General features: G+C 45.9%; 1 protein-coding gene across 1 annotated transcript in view; it reads right to left on the bottom strand.

Annotated features, from left to right (window-relative positions):
- The window catches only part of xpnpep2 (X-prolyl aminopeptidase (aminopeptidase P) 2, membrane-bound), a gene marked incomplete at both ends in the record, with an annotated part of 49,128 nt that overhangs the window by 13,642 nt on the left and 13,323 nt on the right, over nucleotides 1-22,163 (bottom strand). The window contains 8 exons of the mRNA XM_084459590.1: nucleotides 715-796; nucleotides 1,415-1,516; nucleotides 1,998-2,141; nucleotides 3,027-3,113; nucleotides 3,250-3,354; nucleotides 4,660-4,723; nucleotides 5,132-5,242; nucleotides 5,352-5,413. Coding sequence (XP_084315716.1) covers nucleotides 715-796; nucleotides 1,415-1,516; nucleotides 1,998-2,141; nucleotides 3,027-3,113; nucleotides 3,250-3,354; nucleotides 4,660-4,723; nucleotides 5,132-5,242; nucleotides 5,352-5,413 — 757 coding nt within the window. The remainder of the gene's footprint in view (nucleotides 1-714; nucleotides 797-1,414; nucleotides 1,517-1,997; nucleotides 2,142-3,026; nucleotides 3,114-3,249; nucleotides 3,355-4,659; nucleotides 4,724-5,131; nucleotides 5,243-5,351; nucleotides 5,414-22,163) is intronic.

Raw genomic sequence — 22,163 nt, 5'->3', positions numbered from 1 at the left:
ACGGCACGAAAGTGTTTCCAAACAACCAAGTGGTTTGTAGGTTATTACGCGCACCGAGTGCGCACGTTGTGGTGAAGCGACTATCAGTCAGAGCGGAGCACGGCTCCTCTCACCAGGTAGGACGATTGCCAATTGACAAATGCGCTTCAGTTACTCACGTCACCTTTGTCGAGTGAGTTGATCGCGTTGATCCAAGCGCTTTTCTAGATGAAGCTTGTCCTTCCAAGCCGGTTTTTCAACTTAACTGTAGTGGCATGCCTTTGAACGACCGCTTCTTATGAGGCAGGGCTAGCTTTTGCTCAACGCGTGTTCCATAATCCGTGATTGCAAGAATGAAGGAATCCGAGGTAAAAAGTGAACAAAATAATGGCGATTTATAGAACTCAAAAGTAGGCGATGGTACAGGTAGTAATTCGAACGGGGAATTGAACAGAGTAGATAGTGGAATTTAGCAGAGGTAATCTAGCAGTTATTATAGTATAGTTATTGTAGTATTATAGTATAGTACCATTATACACCCGTCTTCCCATTCTCCCAAATTGCCAGTGGCCACACCCAAACCAATATTGTGACCACACCCATATCAATATCAATATCTAATCCATCAATCATAATCAGCAACCACAGTTAATCAGATCAATCATCTTAAAGAGCTCCTACACTTTAACTTCGAAACTGCATTATAACACGCACATCAATTCTCTTGTGACTCACCAGATCTGGTCCAGGGTGAGAAGTGTGTAGGAGTAGAAGAACGGGTTATAGGGGATGTCATTGCCCCGCAGATTAAACAGCCCTGAAACAGAGCAGACAGACTGTCAGAGGCTCCCCACTGGGGACAGCGTGTCTCCGGCCTGCGTGACTCTCTCTCTGGGTCTCCTCATTAGAGGGAGGCTGGAGAGGACATAGGGGAACGACTGAGTGTGTGCATGGTCGCACCGTAGCTTCTTTCTCTGATCGCCGAATTGTCTTTGAATGGTAAATGGACTGCACTTATATAGCGCTTTTCCACCTTAGCGGCACTCAAAGCGCTTTACAATGGCCTCTCATTCACCCATTCACACACACATTCACACACCAATGGCGGCAGCTGCCATGCAAGGTGCTAACCTGCTCATTGGGAGCAATTTGGGGTTAGGTGTCTTGCTCAAGGACACTTCGACAGTCAGACAATCGGAGCTGGGATTCGAACCGCTGACCCTTCGATCACTGAACGACCCGCTCTACCAACTGAGCTACAGCCGCCCCGACTGACTCATCGAAGAATGAACCGGGATGACAGTGAAGAGTGAAGTATGCTTCGGCGAGCAGCTATGACACGCCGAGTTTGGAAACGGCTATGGCAGCTACGGTAGTTCACAATATGTGAATAGTGAATAGTTGTGTGAGGAAAAGATGGAGGAACAGTGTTTACAGGCGGACTCGTCCAGCGCGGAGAGCAAGACTGCAGTGGGCTGGTAAGGATTGAGGATCATCTGACTCCGTATGCCGTCCACCTTCATCTGCCAGGTCCTCTCTGTCTCACACACACACACACACACACACACACACACACACACACACACACACACACAGGGTCATCATCAGGGCCATTTGTTTTATGGTCTCCGTTTACTTACTCTCTAATCATGATGATGTTGTCCTGAAAGGGCCACCGCACCGAGACAGGGATGGAGACAGAGCTGCTATAGACTTCCCTGATTGGTCCTGGACCGATAACTCAGCCATAAACCAGTGAATAGGCCCTTTATGGCGATGTTTGTCTCTGATATCCATACGCTTCTCTGCCCTATTTACAGGTATTTATCACATTAGAGAGATAAGGAACCTGCCGGTATAACACTGCATGCAGAGACTGATACTGTACACACACACACACGCGCGCACACACTCACACGTACACACACAAACACACACACTCACATACTCGCACGCACGCACACACACACGTGCACACACACGCGCGCACACACACACGCACACACACACACACACACCTATGACACTATCAGGCAGCCGGGTGAGGTTGTGTGACGGGATCTGGGGTCTCTCTCTCCACACTTCGTCCACCAGGTTCGTAGCGACGGACTTGAGGATCCGATTGGCTTGATCCAGGTACACTCTGTAGTCCTCATGTGTCTCTATGGAAGATACAGGAACCTCATAACATTCCCTCATATTCTATGTCGAGAAAATGGTCACTATAATCTATAATTCAACTCATTAATCGACGCTTTAAAGGACAATGCTCGTTTTTGACAACCTGGACCTTATTTACGACATATTATAAGACGTTTGACTCACCGAGATCACTTTGGTGTAGTTCGGAGGCATGTAGAAGAAATTTAAAATCCAGCGCGAGCCAGTATATCCATGTAATGGCGGTGATGGGGGCACCGGGAATGCAGTTTCTAATAATCTATTTTCTGCCGCGAAACGGTTGTTTTCATCAATCTGTCTTTATGAATCGCTAGTTGTGCTTACATAGAGCGTAGGCCTGTTGTGGTTGTTCACATGCCTCTGTAATATGATCTATAGAAACATCTTTAGACACGAAATAGCTTCCTCACTTGCTCCAGCACGCATGCGCACAGCGTGCTGGAGCAACGATTGCGCGCTGTGTGCATGTGTGCTGGAGCAAGTGGGGAAGCTATTTCGTGTCTAAAGAAGTTTCTAAAGATCATATTACAGAGGCATGTGAACAACCACAACAGGCCTATGTTCTATGTAAGCACAACTAGCGATTCATAAAGACAGATTGATGAAAACAACCGTTTCGCGGCAGAAAATAGATTTTTAGAAACTGCATTCTAAGTGCCCCGACCACCGCCATTACATGGATATACTGGCTCGCGCTGGATTTTACATTTCTTCTACATGCCTCCGAACTACACCAAAGTGATCTCGGTGAGTCAAACATCTTATAATATGTCGTAAATAAGGTCCAGGTTGTCAAAAACGAGCATTGTCCTTTAACAGACGGTGTCAGTCGGCGTCGGGCCGTGTCACATGGCTGTCAGGCTCACTGAGGGAGAAGAGGAAAGGGTCGAATCCGATGGCTTGCGTCTCTGGGACCGTCTGGATGAGCCAGCTTGTTATACCGCTGATGGAGACTGTGGAGAAAAGACGGATAAATACTATTGATCTGTTGAAACCTGACGTTTGCCCATCAAACTTTGAATCAAGTCAGTGCATGAAGTCTAGTGTGCGTGTGTGTGTGTGTGCGTGTGTGTGTGTGTGTGTCCTCACCATCCCTCTCCAGCTCCCAGTTGCAGTCCATCTGACGTTCAGCCTGAACCCAGTAACGACTGTCTGTCCACAGCACCGCCCTGTCCTGGGTGACCACCGCTGTGCCTGGGGAACGGATGACATCACCGCCACGGACGCCGTTCATTCACTCTGAACTCTTTGAATCTGTCGTACAATATAGCTGACCGTTCACATTTAGAAAATGGCATCTTTTATGTAGTTCACCATAAGAGTGGCACTGAAGCAAGAAACGTGTTCAGGTACGATAACAAAGCTAGCAGTACACAGTGAGCGGTATATGACTTTAGCAGTGCGCCGTTCCTGAACTCTGTCCTTACGTCATAAACGAGGTCAGGCGAAGACTCAATATGGCTGAATTTCAACCAGTCATTCCACTATTTGAAATCATTTATCCCCATAGCCTTTCTTCATCCAGGTAAGCTCAGACAACAGAAACGGCTTCGAGATCATCAGTTCATCTCACTGCATCAGCCCAGGAATAGATCTGCCGTGGGAGAATTCTCATTTTCCCATTCATCTTATTAATATTTCTTGTTGGAAGAACATGTGGGCCAGATAAGTGGGGTCTTGTCACCTCTCGCAAATGCCCTTCAGAGACGCTGAGTGTAGTAGTAGTGTAAGTGTTTTAGCAAGACTAAGCACTTGATAATGCCTTTGCAGGAAGCTCTCAGCATGCTGAAATAAAGATACATTACATTACAGTAATTTAGCAGACGCTTTTATCCAAATAACAGATACCTTCAGATACCTGAAGATAGGGAAGCTACCTGGAATAAAACGCTGAGAGAGAATGCAGAGACTGTGCTTCTATTGGACCGATGAATGTTTGGGGTTGTAGATAAGTTCCAGTACGAAACACAGTTACAGTATATTGTCTGATCATAACTTTTTCAGGGGACTTTTCAGGGGACTTTGTGTGTCCTGCTTGTAAAACCTCCCTCCGCTTAAAGATTAAACCAGGTCTTCCAGTATACAACTGAGAAACAAGGCAACTTCGTTTTTCTTTTTTTCAAATAAATATTTCCACGACAATTTTTGGGACGAGGATGGTGGAACGTCCCTGATTCACCACTCATCAGTCACCGGCTCTGTGAGCGTGGGGCGAGCGAGGAATGACAGGAAGAGAGAGGGCGAGGAAGAGAGAGGAGCGCTGACTATGACTGTGGAACGGGGGGGGGGGGGGGGGTATAGAGGAGGGAGGAGAGGAGAGGACGAGCGCTGGATGACGGATTTAGGAACTTGGCGGAAAGGAGGAGGAGAAGAGGAGAGGGGAGGAGAGAGGAGGAGAGAGGAGGAGAAGAGGAGAAGAGGAGAGAGGAGGAGAAGAGGAGAGAGGAGGAGAGAGGAGGGAGGAGGAGAAGTGGAAGCCAGGACGGAGGAGAGACCCACCTGCTGAGCCGGTGAAGCCTGTCATGAACGCCATTCTGGCATCTCGTGGGGCAATGTACTCACTCTGCGAGAGACGCGCACGCACTCACACACACACACACGCACACATACACACACACACACACACACTGTGTCAGAGCTTTACACACTGGAGCTTTACACACTGGAGGTGATCGTAGGCTGCCCTCAATCTGGGGTGTGTGCTTGCTGGTACATGTATCACCAAATGCATCACTTTCAGTCATGAATTCTATATAGCTCTCACAGAACCCCCCAAACACACACACACACACACACACACACACACACTATGTCAGAGCTTTACACACACACATACCCTCCCTCTCACACACACACACACACACACACACACACACACACACACACACACACACACACCCTCTCTCACACACTCACACACACCCTCCCTCTCACACACACACACCCTCTCTCTCACACACACACACCCTACCAGGTGAGCGTCAGTCCCAGGGATGATGTAGGCGGAGATGTTGAGGGGACGCATGTCGTCCCTCAGCGCCCTCAGCCTGAGGCTGGTGTTGACCGCCGTGGGCGGCAGGTACTGCAGAGATATATTTGAATGTGTTGACATTCATTTTCCGTACCGCACACAGACTTGAGTGCCGGTGAAATAGAAGAAGTGGAGACATGGGTTGAATCACGCTACCCACCGGCGGTACTGTGGAGCAGTTCCTCTCTGTCCTCTCTTCTGCGGGACCGGCGTCGCTGCTTCCTGAAACGGAGGAAGAGAGACCTGGGGAAGTCTCTTGACACACAGCACTGTCTCTGAGTCCATACCACTGAGTCCATACCACTGAGTCCATACCACTGAGTCCATACCACTGAGTCCCTACCCAGCTGAGTCCATACCACTGAGTCCATACCACTGAGTCCCTACCCAGCTGAATCCATACCACTGGGTCCATACTGCTGAATCCATACCACTGAGTCCCTACCCAGCTGAATCCATAAATGGTAAATGGTAAATGGACTTCACTTATATAGCGCTTTTCCACCTTAGCAGCACTCAAAGCGCTTTACAATGACCTCTCATTCACCCATTCACACATACATTCACACACCAATGGCGGTAGCTGCCATGCAAGGTGCTAACCTGCTCATTGGGAGCAATTTAGGGTAAGGTGTCTTGCTCAAGGACACTTCGACATGTGGACAGTCTGAGCCGGGATTCGAACCACTGACCCTTCAATCACTGAACAACCCGCTCTACCAACTGAGCTACAGCCGCCCCCCCCCCATACCACTGAGTCCATACCCAGCTAAATCATGCTCTTGTTTGGCAACCTATCAGGCTTTTATCTGACAGGACTTGTCCAGTACCGTAACACTAGCCCTGGAATTCACCCTCTCGGAAAACAATGTCACTGTGACCTGGGGTAACTGAGAAAAAACGCTTATGTTAATCTGTGCATGTAGAAAAACATATAATGTGAGAGACTCCAAGTCTAATATCTCTCTGTCACAGAAAGACAACACACACTGGTTCACCCTGTCCAGATACGAGGATGGCCTTACACAAAGCCTGCCTTCTGTTTACGTACATATGCATTACTGCTGAATAAGGTCTTTCCAGAAGACACATTTTATGCAAATACATTCTAATGAATGTCCAACAAGCATGACTAAAATGGTCACGTTTCTGACGTCTCCTTTAAATCCGACAAGCCTTGACATAGCGTACTAGAGCATGCATGCACTGTGTACTTGTTAAAGTAGCATGAAGGAAGTTACTGTAAAAGGAACTTTTACCTCCAAGAGCTGCCGCCAAAGCCAGAAGCAGGAGCCAACCAGAGCAGGGCATCTTCACTCACAGCCTGCCACGAGCGAGTCCACAGACAGAGTGGCTGCAAAGCAATACTTGTATGTAGGGTATATGGAAAAAAAAAGTGTGTGTGCGTGCGTGTGAGTGTCTGCTGGTGTCTTGTGTGTGAGAGTATACAGTAGTGTATGTATGTGTGTGTGTGCCCTCTCTCTCTCTCTCTCTCTCTCTCTCTCTGTCTCTCTCTCTCTCTCTCTTTCTCTCTCTCTCTCTGTCCCTCTCTCTCTCTCTCTCTCTCTATCCCTCTCTCTCTCTCTCTGTCTCTCTCTCTCTCTCTCTCTCTCTATCCCTCTCTCTCTCTCTCTCTCTCTCTCTCTCTCTCTCTCTCTCTGACACCACACACTATCACCACTCAAGGGAGCTCTCAGATAAGAATCATGTGCAATAGCTTAAGGGGTGGAACTTCTGGAAGAATCTCTCGGCTCCCTTTCCCGCCATAAAGCACGGTAGTGTCATGCAGCTGCGGCTGACGGACTGCTCGAGCCTACATGTTGCCCGCTCCCTCTCAGCTGTCCGGAGAGACGTGGAGATGGACGGGGTCTCTGGTTACGCGGTGCAGTCCTGACATCCCGTCTCTCTCTCTCTCTCTCTCTCTCTCTCTCTCTCTCTCTCTCTCTATGCAGATCACACCAGCGCTGTCTTCCCTCGAGCTCCTGCCAATAAGATGACAGGCAGCCTGGCGTCGGGCGCGCTGCCAATTTGTGCTCAGATGACTAACAAGACGCATACATTTTGTGTGTGCGTGTGTGTGTTTGCAGATTCAGAGACTGACGCTATCTATTGTTCATGGATGCCACCACCACCAGACTATATTTCCCGTTGCCTGCATTTCCCAGTATAACCTCAATGTGTCAGAGGCAGTTACTGTACGCTGTGAGCCGGAGGGCGGGTGCGTAGGAACAGGAGGTTTAATGGAGCAGAGATGCTATCGGATCCAGAGCTTGAGCAGCCCCGTTCCTGGACAGTCGTCGTAAGCTCCCTGGGCCAATTACCGCATAGCAACAGAGACGCGTCCAGGGACGAGCTGAGAGGGGCATCCGCCTGGTGTTGGTTTATGGAAAGCAGGTGCAGCAGACGCTTGAGTGAATCAACCTGGCCTGGCTGATGAGGAGACTAGACTTGAAGACTTGGGCTCGGCTTGTGGAGAGATAGTTACTCCCTGGCTTTAGTTCAGCGGGTTAACACCAAGCGACCCGGATTCGATTCCAGCTGGTCAAACATGACAATACTCGAGTGGCTCCACACACTAGGTGAGCTTGTTGCCGGTGTGTAAAGTTAATGAACTCGGGGAGCTTGGCTGGACTTTGCCCAGAGATTGATTGACCGTATGAGGGAGAAAAGGGGGAATTATGACATGCAGCTGTTAATGTTTGGCCACCATCTGTTGTGAGGGGAGAGCGGGACAGTGCTCAATAAAAACAACACACAGAAAAGCCTGATTGCTCGACAGTAAAACACACATGACACACAGAGTGTGAGGCGTGAGATAATTACATCATTTGTTTGAAGCGTCAGCACCAAAGAGGTTATTCTGATAATGAGAGATACAGTATCTCTCACAAATAATGAATAGCCTCTATTGAGTGAGCCGCAGTTACAATAAGTGACCACATGGGGGCGATCTGTTCCATGATTGATTTCTTGTCCAGACTGGAGATCACTTAAGAAATTGACAGGCATGTTACTGTAGGTAATGTGATCAACTCACAGCGGATGGTATATCTTGCTTCATTTGACAAGTTTGTAAACAGACAAAATGAAACATTCAAATGCAGGAGGGTGTTTTGAAATTTGTTGAGGTTAATGTCTTGCTTTTTATTTTAATGCTTTTAATGTCTCATGTAAAGCACCTTGAATTGCCTTGTGGCTGAAATGTGCTATATAAATAAACTTGCCTTGCCTTAACAACTCACCATATGAGGCAAATTTCACGCTTAAAGATCCTCAATGATATCAAACAAGCAGCTGTGTCTCTGATGCAGATGCTTCAGACATGATACATGGATTGAAGAACGAGTGGATACAACCTGCCTTTCCCAATCAAAGCAGTAGGGGGCACTAGTGACCAACACAAACCATCGACAATGCTCCCACCACATGTTCACACTGCCGCTCATCACAATTCTATAAAACCATGGCCTGGCAGCCTAGACGCACTCGTCTTCAGATCACATCAATTTGCACTAATGCACACAATGCAGGTGTGTGTATAAACGTGCCAGAGGATTCAGTGGCTGTCTCTGTCATCTGCTCCGACGAGGCTCTCTCCCCCTCCGCTCAAAGTTATGGACTGATATTAATAAATGGTAGCCCATGGCAACGGCTCTCTGTGTGGGGGAGACAGAGTAGCAGTGGCAGAGGCCCAGGGGAGGGCAGGGGACCGTGGTCACAGACAGACACACAGGCAGCTGACAGGCCCAATATGGCCGCCGCCACACCCGAATCACCAGGGCCACAGTTTCATATCCTAACCTGGTTGACGGTGCGGACGACAGCATAACAGCAGATGAATGAGTTAGAAATCGTGAACAGCAGTGGGCACTGTAATGAATCATGGTCTTGTGTAATGGTGAGGTAGCAGACCATATGAGAATGGAGTTTGAAGGAAAGGTTAGGGTTACAATATCATGTTTATGGTTTGGTTTTGAGGTTGTGGCCGGTGCTGTCCTCCACCGTGGGTGTTCTGGGTTTCAGGACTGTTTCGGGAAGTTGGTGAGGTGAATTGTTGTGCGGTTGACATTCCTCTCTATCAAATGTGGGATGGACATCTATAATGTAACCGTTTGCTGCAGTACAGTAACTAGGGCTTCTGGGGCTGTCAGTAGAATGTAAATCACAGCCATGACCACAGCCTGACCAACATGGAGCTCTATTCCTAGTTCTAGAGAAGTCAGTGATGAAATGTGGTATATGTAATATGCCTTTTGTAACCTGGTGGAGTGCTTGGCAGGAGAATCTGGGGTACTGGTAGAGAAAGAAAGAGAGAGAGAGCGAGAGAGAGAGAGAGAGAGAGAGAGAGAGAGAGAGAGAGAGAGGGAGGGAGAGAGAGAGAGAGAGAGGGAGGGAGGGAGAGAGAGAGAGAGAGAGAGAGAGAGAGGGGGAGGGAGAGAGAGAGAGAGAGATAGAGAAACAGAGAGAGATTGACAGAGACAGAGAGAGAGAGAGAGAGACAGAGAGAGAGAGAGACAGAGAGAGAGAGACAGAGAGAGAGAGAGAGAGAGAGAGGGAGAGTGAGAGAGAGAGAGAGAGAGAGAAGGACAGGCAGACAGCCAAACAGAGACAACATGTGCAGTACAACCACCTACGTTATGAGTGGCTACATGGTCGCAGGGCAGTGTTGTGACCCGTCACGTACTGTATAGAGAAGTGTAAGATCCCCACACGTCAGTCCCCGAGCAGAGTAAACAGCTACTGGTCACTCTGGGGTCACCCACTTCCACAACCCAGACGCCTTTGTTTTCAGTGCCACTTCAACGTACCAGGGAAGCAGATTATAAATCCAACTATTTCCTTTAGCTAGATGTCATCTGAAAGGCACTGTATCTTGGCCCGACTTGACACAATTTCCCATTCAAGATTTTGATCACTTATAAACTCATACATTTTCAAGATAAAAATCAATAACATTACTTCAGCTTTCAATTCAAACACCGTTAAACAAAGTTGTCTTAGTGCACATTGCAACACTACTTCATTGTGATTACATGTGCCGCACTGGGAAAATACAAACTAATTTAATGTAGACCATAAAACGTAGAGTCCAACATCTTGAAGACATTACAGATTTCAGCGCCGGCTGTAGGATATAAGTCTTCCTTTTCTCTACTACACAATACATAATTTTGAATGCCTCAGCCAGGGAGGAATATCTTCTCCTTAGCCTACATTGTGTTGACAAAGTGCTGTTAAATGGAGATGGGAGCCCAAGTGAAACCAGATTGTGCGGAGAGATAGTAGAGAGCACGTTGTAAATCAGGCGAGGGAACAAAAGCAGTGAGACTGGGATTCAGCGGGCGAGCTGAAGCAACTCCCTGTCACGGTACTGTCCTGTATCTACCGTACCTGAGGTAGAGTTACAGTACAGCTACTGTACTCTACAATCCAGCATCACACTGTACACATTGTACAGCAAAGGCATCACTCTCAAATTAATGATTGTAAATAGTACTTTCAGCTTTGATTTGTTGATAGAAATAAGGTGGCTAGAATGTCAGATGAAAATAGTCAATGATCAACGATAATAGTCAATGATAAACAATACATAAATAAAAAAATCCTTAATGACTAATATATTAATATACAGTAAAAAGGTAATAAACTGTACTGTAAAAATGCATTGCTGGTTAAACATTTGTTGTAATATTTTGAACCACATAAGTCAAATGCATTGCATTTTAGAATGAAACACTTGAAATGTACCCGGTTTAAGAAAATGACCTGCAAGTAGATTGCGTACTATCTATGACGGTGAATCTGGAGATAACGTTTCTGTTTCTGTGAGAGCTCATCGGTCAGTCAGAGGGTCTGGATGGAGGCTGGTCAAACACAGACTCTTCTAGAACAGTCTGCAGCTGGAATGCAGGGAGGATGACACCCGTCTGTCACTCTGCCTGCTGATGGACGAGCCTACGGTCTTTGATGCTGAGGTGGCCTGTGTGTGTGTGTGTGTGTGTGTGTGTGTGTGTGTATGGGTGTCTATGTGTGTGTGTGTGTGTGTGTGTGTGTGTGTGTGTGTATATATACTGTATAGTGTGTATACTGAATGTATGTACTGTGTGTGTGTATACATGTATGTGTGTGTGTGTGTGTGTGTGTGTGTGTGTGTGTGTGCGTGCGTGTGTGTGTGTGTGTGTGTGTGTGTGTGTGCGAGGTAATGGAGAATGAGATACTGAGGAATAGTGGGATTAGGAGAGGTTTGGGAGGGTCAGGCGAGATGGAGGCTAGACTTTCCCCAGGGCGCTCGCTTCACACACACACTCCCACACGGCGAGGCTTTATATAATCAGCGGGTGGTCCCAAGGGCGCCAACGCCTCACTGTGCACACACACACACACACACACACACACACACACACACACACACACACACACACACACACACACACACACAGACACACACACACACACAGACACACACACACACACACACACACACACATAATATTGACAAATACACACACACAGAGCTATATGCTCCACAGAAACACACACACACACACACACACACACATACACACACACATAATATTGACAAATACACATACACAGATCTGTATGCTCCACAGAAACACACACACACACACACACACACACACACACACACACACACACACACAAACACACACTGATACTGTAGAGTGTATACACAAATAGGCTACTGTAAATACATACTACTGTATACTGTGCACACTTACACTCACACACCTCATCCATCCATCCTCAGAGCTGGAGATCCTACTGGGCTGTGCTCCAATCAGCAGAATTAATGAAGAGGTATCGTGTTCTATGGTGGAGGACTGTTCGGGGCTCTGGGGAACACATGGGTGGAGCCATTTCTCCAGTCTGTCTCCAGTAATGTAATAGACATTGTGCTATAAGATAGCATAGTTATCATAGCAATTTGCAGAGCTTGGCGTGGCTGAATTATTTCCCCCGAAGCTCGTCACATGTAATCAGTTACAGTACACAATGTAAAGACCATATTGCCGCATGAATACAGAATCTACTACAGTACATGCATGTACAGGAGAGGCATGCTGTTGAAAATGAAATCCATCAGTGGGGTATTTGGCGCCGGTGTGTGTGTGTGTGTTTGGGGGGTTCTGTGAGAGCTATTCATGACTGAAAGTGATGCATTTGGTGATACATGTACCAGCAAGCACACACCCCAGATTGAGGGCAGAACTAAGATCACCTCCCGGAACCGAAAACAAGACAAGTCTGGGATAAAACGAGATGTCGGCGAAACCACAGGCAGATGATAATCCCCCAGGAAAACAATGGTGAGCGATGAGGGAAGCACCTTTCAAAGCAAGACTGATCATGATTGAATATAATCATTGTCTTCAGAAAAACCACAATCAAGAACAGATGAGAATTAAGCATTTCTGATTTATTGCACACACAGTAAAAAGTCCCACGGTCACTAAATGCGAAATGAGCTCCATCGCGAATGTGGACTATGATGCTATAGTGACCAGGGCGTCCAGATGGAGAGAAATCAGTGAAAGTTATTTTTTTATCCAGTGGTTTTCCTTGTCGTACAGTTACACAAGGCCCCACCTTACAGCAGATGCTAGTCACTCCCTGCTCCCTTACTCAAGGACACGGCGCTGCCCCCTCTTTGAGATTGAGAGAATGGGATTTCACAAGTAGAGCTAGAGAGGCGCTGCCATGTTTGAAACAGAGTACAGGGGAGATAATACTTTACACTTGGTGCAGGTTGACAGGACCCAGTATGCCAGTGCTGCAAACACAACCCAGAGAGCCTTGCCAAGCCCCCCCCGCCCCCAAAGTGGCACATTCCAAACAGCTGAAGCAACAATAGAACTTGTTGCAGCAGAAGGGACACAGTACAGTACTGTATGTCAGTTCTAAGCTAGTATGTCAGTTCTACGCTAGTACAGTGAAGGTGCTTGTGGAGGGTTTTACACCTGGAGAGTCAACATGATTCTGGTGGGAATCTACTGAACCTTTTCTTCCAATGTCATCTGTGTGAGTTGATCTTGGGTCTGGATGAAAGGAAGTGTGACAGTAAACAGGGACTGAGGTGTGTGTGTGTGTGTGTGTGTGTGTGTGTGTGTGTGTGTGTGTGTGTGTGTGTGTGTGTGTGTGTGTGTGTGTGTGTGTGCATGTGTGCATTAAGTGATGAGTAATGCAGAGCCAATCTGTGACAGGCTTGTCTTAGTGGGCCAGGATCATCTTTCAAGTTTTCCCACTGTGGATCTGTTCTGTGGGCGATAGCCCATGTGGCATAAGGTCAAACTATATGCCAATCTCTGGTCCAGGTATCAGGCCTGACCGCACCACATCTGAGCAATCTCACAGACAGAGGTCACAGGGGTCATCAGGAGACCTGCCAACAAATGTCAGTGGCTGGAGGAGTGTGTGTGACACCGCAGAGCTGGAGTGCAGACAAAAAACGGATGTCCTGGAAAAATGTCTAAGTGAAATTTTCATCTTTGCTTCCAGCTGAAAGTCAGCCATTTTGGCAACGGCCCACTCATTGTTTATTATCATTTGTTCATTACCATCTGTAATTCCACGCCCTGACATTCATTACACACAGTAGGCGAGATATTCATCTCTGACACTTGAATTACAGTAGGTCTGTGTGAAATGTGATCTTTCAATAGTTTGAAGTAGTTCCAGCATTTCAGTCAGAGAAGAGTCATCGGGTCAGAGCAGAAATTGAATTCATACTTGAAAAAGTCCTTGGAAGTGGCATTGTTTTATACAACGCAGGCATGGGAGTCTACCTGTAGATCGCCCCGGTGGAGAGAAGTGTGACGCACACAAAAATGTATGGTCACAGCTTTGTGTTCATTTTGTGTTTCCTTTTACTGAAAATAATATCTAACACATAAATGAGCAACTCTCCCAGCGACGGGCTTATAATGGACTAAATGGCGACTTCCTCATTCATGAATGGAGCTGTCCAGAACCCGAAGCCTAGATCTCCCGTCTCATTATTTTCCTGTTTTACGGGTCTGTATTTTGTTTAAACGTATGTGCATAAGAATAGTTTGTAAATAATTTACTTCATGATCAGCCAAGTAGTGGGTTGACGATTTGTTAATTTGACATAGTTTGTAGAATTTTCTGCAAGCAAGCAAGTCACGCCATAGCTTCTATAATGTGTAATGAGGCTAGAGTCTGTAGCTTTTATAGCTAGTGTAACAAGGAGGCTAGAGGAGTCGTTGAGTAGTGAAACTCACTCCAGTATGAATACCGTCCGGATGCATCATCAAATAGCACGTTTTTCGGTGGCATAGCAGGATAGAGCGGTGTCTCGCAAACAGGTGAGCTCAGAAGAACATGGCTTTGAATCCTACCCTGGGCAATCCCTTTACATGGGTCAAACCAACGAGTGACGCAGTGTGAAATGAAGTCCGTCACACTAGCTATAAAAATAAAAGACAAAATGGAGTCACTTTTTGAGTGTTGTTTTTGCACACTTCTTTGGCTGGTAACCTTGTGGTGCTGGCGGTTGATGTTGGCAGCTCAGATGTTATGCAGAGATAGTTACTAAGCCTGTTCATGGTTTATATCCATTCTTTTTTTCTTTTTTTTTATTGCTTTTCCATTAACAAACGCACACACACAAAGAATATAAAAACACAAAAGAATAAAGTTCTGGATTGCTGTCTTCACAAAATTATTCTAGTCTCTCTCCAGACTCAAACATTACATTGAATCGCTGTGCTCCACATACTACATAATAGAGTCTGTGTCACTTTGCCGCCTTAACTGGTATTCTGAGGGCATATCGACGGTTCAAAATTGAAAGAGTGAATGTTCCTAGCAGCAAATGAGATGCTAGATCAGGTTAGATGGGCGGGGCATATCTATGGGTGGAAGCGCCTGATCGCGAAAGTCGTTACTGATTGGTGTCGCAGGGATTCCTGCGAAACCAATGAATTGCCAGGATTTGAGCATCAGATTTTTGCATGAAGAGTCCCAGACCATAGAGAGATCTGCAGCATGCAGTAACGTAGTTAGCATAGCTTATCAGCAAAATAAGTGTCATCGGTGTGGCGTTGAGACAAAAATTATTCATACAGTAATCAATTGATCATTCTCTTGTCATATGTACCTTGTTGTTGACTTGTAAACATTGTCCATTCCGATTCAGATAAGTTTATTGCCATGTATTTGGTTAAAGAGGTGCTCCAGTCAAAATCGGATTTTCTGGGGTTTTGCATGATATTTGTACTTAGAGGCAGTGGCGGGGATCTGTATCCAACTTTGGGAGGGACATCCCAAGAGTATTTTTTGGGGGGGACATCTTCCTCCTTCCTTCCTGTACGGTCATTTGAATGCCACTACCCCAATCTAAATACTGGTGGGGACAATTTTAATGATCTCAAATATTGGGGGACACATGTCCCCCCCTGACCCCTCCAGGATCCCCGCCCCTGCTTGGAGACATTGTGAGAACACTCTGGAAGTGTTACATTTGTGTTTTTTAGTTTTAGAGAACTAGATTAGATTAGTTAAAGTTGGTCTTTCTGTCACTGTCTTAGATTCAATCACCAGGCCAAAATGTTTTGAGTGCATATGTCTTAGAGTACATCTGGGTCCTACCTCTGTAGGTGTAGTAGGGGTGTACAGGCCTCCAACTGCGGAGCAGAATTCTGTTGATTTACTTTTTGATTTAATTTCTAAATACTCTGGTGACGAGTTAATTGTACTTGGTGACCTTAATCTGAACTGGCTCAATGACAAATCAGGCTATCTAAAGGAAGTGTGTTGTAACTGGTCCTGTGTCAATTAATTACAGAACCCACAAGACCACATTTGACTTCACCATCCACATCTAAACTAATTGACCTTATTCTGACAAATCGAGCATAGTTGAGAGAATAGTAGCCAGTGGAGTATTTGAGCTAGGAGCTAGTGATCACTGCCCCATGTATCAGGAGTACACGTGTTGAGAAAACTAAATCCCGTATAGTTATAAGGAGAAATCTTAAACATTTTCATAAGAAGGCTTAGTGGATCTTGCTCAAAGTAACTTCTGTCATACAACTGAGTTCCATGATACTCAAATAGCCCTTGACTTTTTTTTCTAAAAATTTTATTTCAATTCTTGATAACCATGCCCCTTTTAAAAAGCACAGAGTAAAGGACAGAGAAACACCATTGTTTTCACAAGAGCTCAAAATTTTACTTTACAAAGAAATACTGCCTGGGCTCTGGCCCTAAAGACGGGTGACCCCACATGACCCCACACACTGGCTGGTATTTAGACAATCTAGAAATAAGTGCACTAATACTGTGAGGAAAGCTAAATCCAGTTATTACCAGGATCTTATCACAAGCACATATTCTGATCCAGCAAAGTTCTGGAAAGTGGTTAATTTAAACAAAAACAAGTGCCAGCTCACGCCCCACACGTGTTGTATGAGATAATGGCCAGATTACTGAGCCAAATGAAATCTGCTTGGCCTTTAACAAGCGTTTTATTAGTGCTGGTCATTTGAGAATTTTCTGGCCCTCCTTCTGTTAAACTTGCATCCATTTTACCTCATGAAGGTGCCTCTCATTTCTCCTTCAGACCTTTTTCATCAGATGAAGTTTTAGATGTGAAACAATCGTTGAGCCCCAGATGCCCGACTGGAGAAGATCATTTAGTTCCCATGTTCTTAAAATGATCAGTCACTGCTCCTATGGCCCTTGATCAATTAACCCATATTTTTAATCTCTCCGTTACCCCCGGCAGCTTTCCCTCAGCCTGGAAGACTGTCCATGTTACCCCCTTACAGCCTGGAAGACTGTCCATGTTACCCCCTTACAGCCTGGAAGACTGCCCATGTTACCCCCTTACAGCCTGGAAGACTGCCCATGTTACCCCCTTACAGCCTGGAAGACTGCCCTGTTACCCCCTTACAGCCTGGAAGACTGCCCATGTTACCCCCTTACAGCCTGGAAGACTGTCCATGTTACCCCCTTACAGCCTGGAAGACTGCCCATGTTACCCCCTTACAGCCTGGAAGACTGCCCATGTTACCCCCTTACAGCCTGGAAGACTGCCATGTTACCCCCTTACAGCCTGGAAGACTGCCATGTTACCCCCTTACATAGATGTGGAAGCAGGGATGATCTGAACAACTACTGCCCAATTTCAAAGCTCCCTTGTCTAGCAAAAATCCTTGAAACTTTAGTTAATAAACAGATTAAGCCTTTCCTATCACATAATGCTATATTAAGCCCTCATCAATCTGGCTTTAGAACAAAACAGTGCAATGTCAGCTGATACACTGGTTACAAATGATATTATTTCAGCCTTAGACACTGCTGCTCTGTTTGTTGACTTGTTTTAGGCTTTTGATACAGTTTATCACTCATTGCTGTTACAAACTTTATCTAAAATTGGTTTCGATGAGAAGGCCTGTGCTTTTTCCATGGTTATCTATTTGAAAGGCACCAATGTGTTAAGCTTGGGAATGATCAATCTACTTTTCTACCCGTCTCAAAGGGCGTTCCACAAGGTTCAATTTTGGGCCCTGTTTTATTTACTATTTATATTAATGATATTGTTGCCTCTCTGAAAGACTGCCAAACCCATTTATATGCCGATGACATAGTCATTTATTGTAGGCAAGGCAAGGCAAGGCAAGGCAAGGCAAGGCAAGGCAAGGCAAGGCAAGGCAAGGCAAGTTTATTTATATAGCACATTTCAGCCACAGGGCAATTCAAGGTGCTTTACATGAGACATTAAAAGCATTAAAACAAAAAGCAAGACATTATAGACATTTAAAACAAAAAGCAGGACAAATTAAAAGCATTAAAACAAAAAGCAAGTCATTATAGACATTCAAAACAAAAAGCAGACAAATAGAATACAGGAATAAAAGTTACAGTGCAGTATACAGATAAACATAACTCCTCTTGGAAAGCAGTGGCAAAAAAAGTCTTCAGGTTTGTTTTAAAACAACCAAGAGTTGCAGCAGACCTGCAGTTTTCTGTAAGTTTGTTCCAGATCTGTGGGGCATAAAAACTGAACGCTGCTTCTTATTGTATAGATAACTCTGTAGAATTAGCCATGGAGAGACTACAACTTGCCTTTAACTCTCTACAGGGAGCCCTGGTCCACCTCAACCTGGTTCTTAATGCCAAGAAAACAAAGTACATGATACTTTGACATGCTGGGTATCAATACAGTACATGGGTCTTGTATTGAAAGAGTCTCAAAGTACAAATATCTTGGTATCTGGTTAGACGATAAAGTCTCTTTTAAACACCACATTGATATTTTAGCAGGTAAATTACGTCCCAAAATTGTTTTTTTGTATAGAAACAAATGTAGCTTTCCCATTATTTGTAGGAAAATAATAATTGGGGCTGTGTTTATGTCAGTTCTGGATTATGGTGATACATCTGGCGGCTTCTACCCTGGAACCCCTCAATACTGTATACCACTCAGCTATTAGATTCATTACAGGTGATAACTACCGTACACATCATTGTCCTCTTTATGCCAAGGTTGATTGGCCATCGTTAGAGATTAGACGACACCTGTATCTGTTTATTTTCAAAGCTCTTACCGGAAAACTACCCCCATAGATTAGCTCAATGTTGATTCCAAACATTAATACATATTCTACTAGATCTAGCAACTGGTTTACACTTAAAGTTCCTCATATGAACACAGACTAGGGGATGTCTGCCTTTGCAGCTCTAGCTCCTAGATTATGGAATCAATTACAAAATATGTTGAAGTTGGAGATGTTACCTGCTTATGGTCATTGTAGGGCTCTAATCATGGGCTATAGTGTCTCCACTGCAACTGTTTTATTTACTTACTTAGCTATTGCATGATGTTAATTATGTTTACCATGTTTTATTTATTGTTGTTTATTGCTTAGTATATGTGTTTATTTGTCAACTCAACGCACTTGAAAATAACGTGAAAACCTCAATGTGACTTCTTGAGTTTAAATAAAAGTTGTTGTTTTTTTAAAGAAAAAATATTATATAATTTAAACTGCCATTTCCACCTCCCTTGTAAGTCTTATATCATGAGGAAGTCGCCATTTAGTCCATTATAAGCCCGTCGCTGGGAGAGTTGCTCATTTATGTGTTAGATATTATTTTCAGTAAAAGGAAACACAAAATTAACACAAAGCTGTGACCATACATTTTTGTGTGCATCACACTTCTCTCCACCGAGGCGAACTACAGGTAGACTCCCATGCCTGCGTTGTATAAAACAATGCCACTTCCAAGGACTTTTTCAAGTATAAATTCAATTTCTGCTCTGACTCTGCGACTTGCGTTTACAGCCATGTCATTATGTCCTATAGGCATCTGCTCCAGCCCAGCTGACCTCCCCAGCCCCTGACCGCAGCTCCAGCCCTGACCGCAGCTCCAGCCCTGACCGTAGCTCCATCCCTGACCGTAGCTCCAGCCCAGCTGACCTCCCCAGCCCCAGACCGCAGCTCCAGCCCCAGACCGCAGCTCCAGCCCTGACCGTAGCTCCAGCCCTGACCGTAGCTCCAGCCAAGACCGTAGCTCCAGCCCTGCTGACCTCCCCAGCCCCAGACCGCAGCTCCAGCCCTGACCGTAGCTCCAGCCCTGACCGCAGCCCGTCTGACTACACCGCGTCCGACCACAGCAGATTATTCTGATGAGGATGACCTCTTCTGCCCAGACCCTTGATTCAGATGAGGTTTTGGGTCTTTTCAACCTTATGGAAAATTTCTAAAACTTTCTAGACACATTTCCTCACACTTTGCCTCGCGGTGTTTTCGGCTGCTGTGGCTCTAGCAGTCTGTGTCAGTTTCTTTATCCATCCATGGTGTCAAGGCTTCAGCATGCTTCTGCGTTCAATCGACAGCATAGCCTGCGGGAGCTACGTGAGGCTACGCCGTCAATTTAACACAGAGCCAGGTGCTCGTCGGTCACGTGGATTGATAATTCCTGCACTTAAACGGCAGACGAGTCGAGGTCAGACAGCAGGTGTTGCACACACCAGACTGCTCGGAGAGCACAAGGGCTACACAGAACTCGAACGAACTGTCACAGTAAGAATCAGTGGAGTGGAGTTTGTTTGAGACGTGTGGTTTGTAGGATTAGCCGGCAACCGGGCCGAGCTGGGAGCGGAGTGTGTCGGTATCGGCCGACGGCGTGTATGGGCCCGGTAGCGGTACTTGCACGCTCCTTCTGCTTGATTTAGGCGGGCGAGTCCGATTCTACGTTCAGTTGTTGTATGCCCTACTGCCGTGGTGTCTGAGCCTTTATCAGCATAGTGATACATCCCAGCAAGCCAAATGACGTCATGACGACGTCTTTCAGAGACGTCCCAGACTAGGCCAGAATGTGTGGATTAGGGGATTTTTTGGACGTCTTTTCAGGACGTCATCATAACGACTTTTTAATGACCTAAAAAAAACGGGCAGTTCAGGTCATTAAAAAGTCGTTATGATGACGTCCTGAAAAGACGTCAAAAAAATCCCCCAATCCACACGGGTTCTGGCCTAGTCCAGGACGTCTGTGAAAGACGTCATCATGACGTCATCATGACGTCATTTGGCTTCCTGGGTAGTGTAACTTAGGTGAGTAAGAGCTGGCGATCTGACAAGTGTTGACAGAGATTATGTGGAATTGAGTTAGTTTTGTAAGGTAATTTATCATTGCAGCACTAGTTGGCTAGCCATACGATAGGATTGTCAGGAGCATTGTGCAGCATTGTATGACTAGTTGGATAGCCACACGGGTTGATCGCCTGTTGGTGTGTACTGTCTATTCACCATTACAGTTCAATACAGTTCCTTCACAGTTGACGTGAAGTTGCCGATCAGAGTTCCAAAAATAACCAAAGCCCAAACCAGGGTGTTTAAAAAGAAAGAACCAAAAAATAAACAATACGCCATACACTGGACTCCATTAGACTTCCTGGGGTCGATATTCTAAGCCCTTTAATGACGTCCGGCAGCCCGAGGAGAGCAGTGTAGTCAGGCGTGAGCTCATGCCCGACAGGAGGATATTGACTTTAAGGAGCCAAGGAAAACAACCAAACAAGCGGGGCGAGCGACTCTGTAAACAGGAAAAAACAGAAAGGAAGCCGCCGCCCTCGTGCTGAGGTGGACATGCTGCTTTCAGGGCCATCGGACACACTCCGGCTCCAACGGTGTTGTTTCCTATCGATCCCTTCTGTTTCCGTACTGTCAGACATCCTGTGTGTGTGTGTGTGTGTGCGCATGTGTGTGTGTTAGTGTGTGTTTGCATGTGTGTATCAGCGTGTGACTTCTTGTTTATCCAAAGTCACCTGATGCCCTTAATTGCTGGTCGGAATTATTTCCTCTTTAATTGTGTAGGATGTTACTCGGCATTGAGGAATTCATTCGGGCTCCCGGGCCTCTGTCAACAGCCAACTGTTCAAACAGAGACACACATGTTCCCTGAGCCGGACGTTATGTAGGGCTGCTCAGACTGCCAACTGGACTCTGGCGCTTGATTAGGAGTGGATATTTTTAAATCCCCCCCGCCTTCTTTCTTTCGCAAATCCCTAATCTTGGATAAGTGGTTGATTTATCAAAAGGGCAGAGCATGTTGGCAGCAAATGAGAAAAAGCCTCAATGAGAAATAACTTAAAGCTGGTCAACCGTGGAACAACATACACAGCGCATGTTAAAGCATGCAAGTGATATCCATCAAGCCTGAGGCTGTGGAAACGAGGTCGGGAAATGATGAGGACCTTTATCAAAGAGCTTTTGGGGTCAGACCTTAAGGCCGGCGACATTGCTCCGCTCATGTCTACACATTCAGGATCCCATAATAGGTTTGAGAAGGGATTTACATGCTGCCTAAACCTGACCCCTTGACCCTGAAGTGTAAGACCCCTGAGCCACGGGGGACAGACGGCAGCTGAGGAAAAGGCGCCCACCGCTCAGCTGAAGAGAGAAGCGTTTTCTTTCCC

This window comes from Borostomias antarcticus, assembly GCF_949987555.1.
Source record: "Borostomias antarcticus genome assembly, chromosome: 28".
NCBI lineage: Eukaryota > Metazoa > Chordata > Actinopteri > Stomiiformes > Stomiidae > Borostomias > Borostomias antarcticus.
The sequence above is the reverse complement of the archived record's forward strand: the minus strand, read 5'-3'. Positions and strand labels throughout refer to the sequence as shown.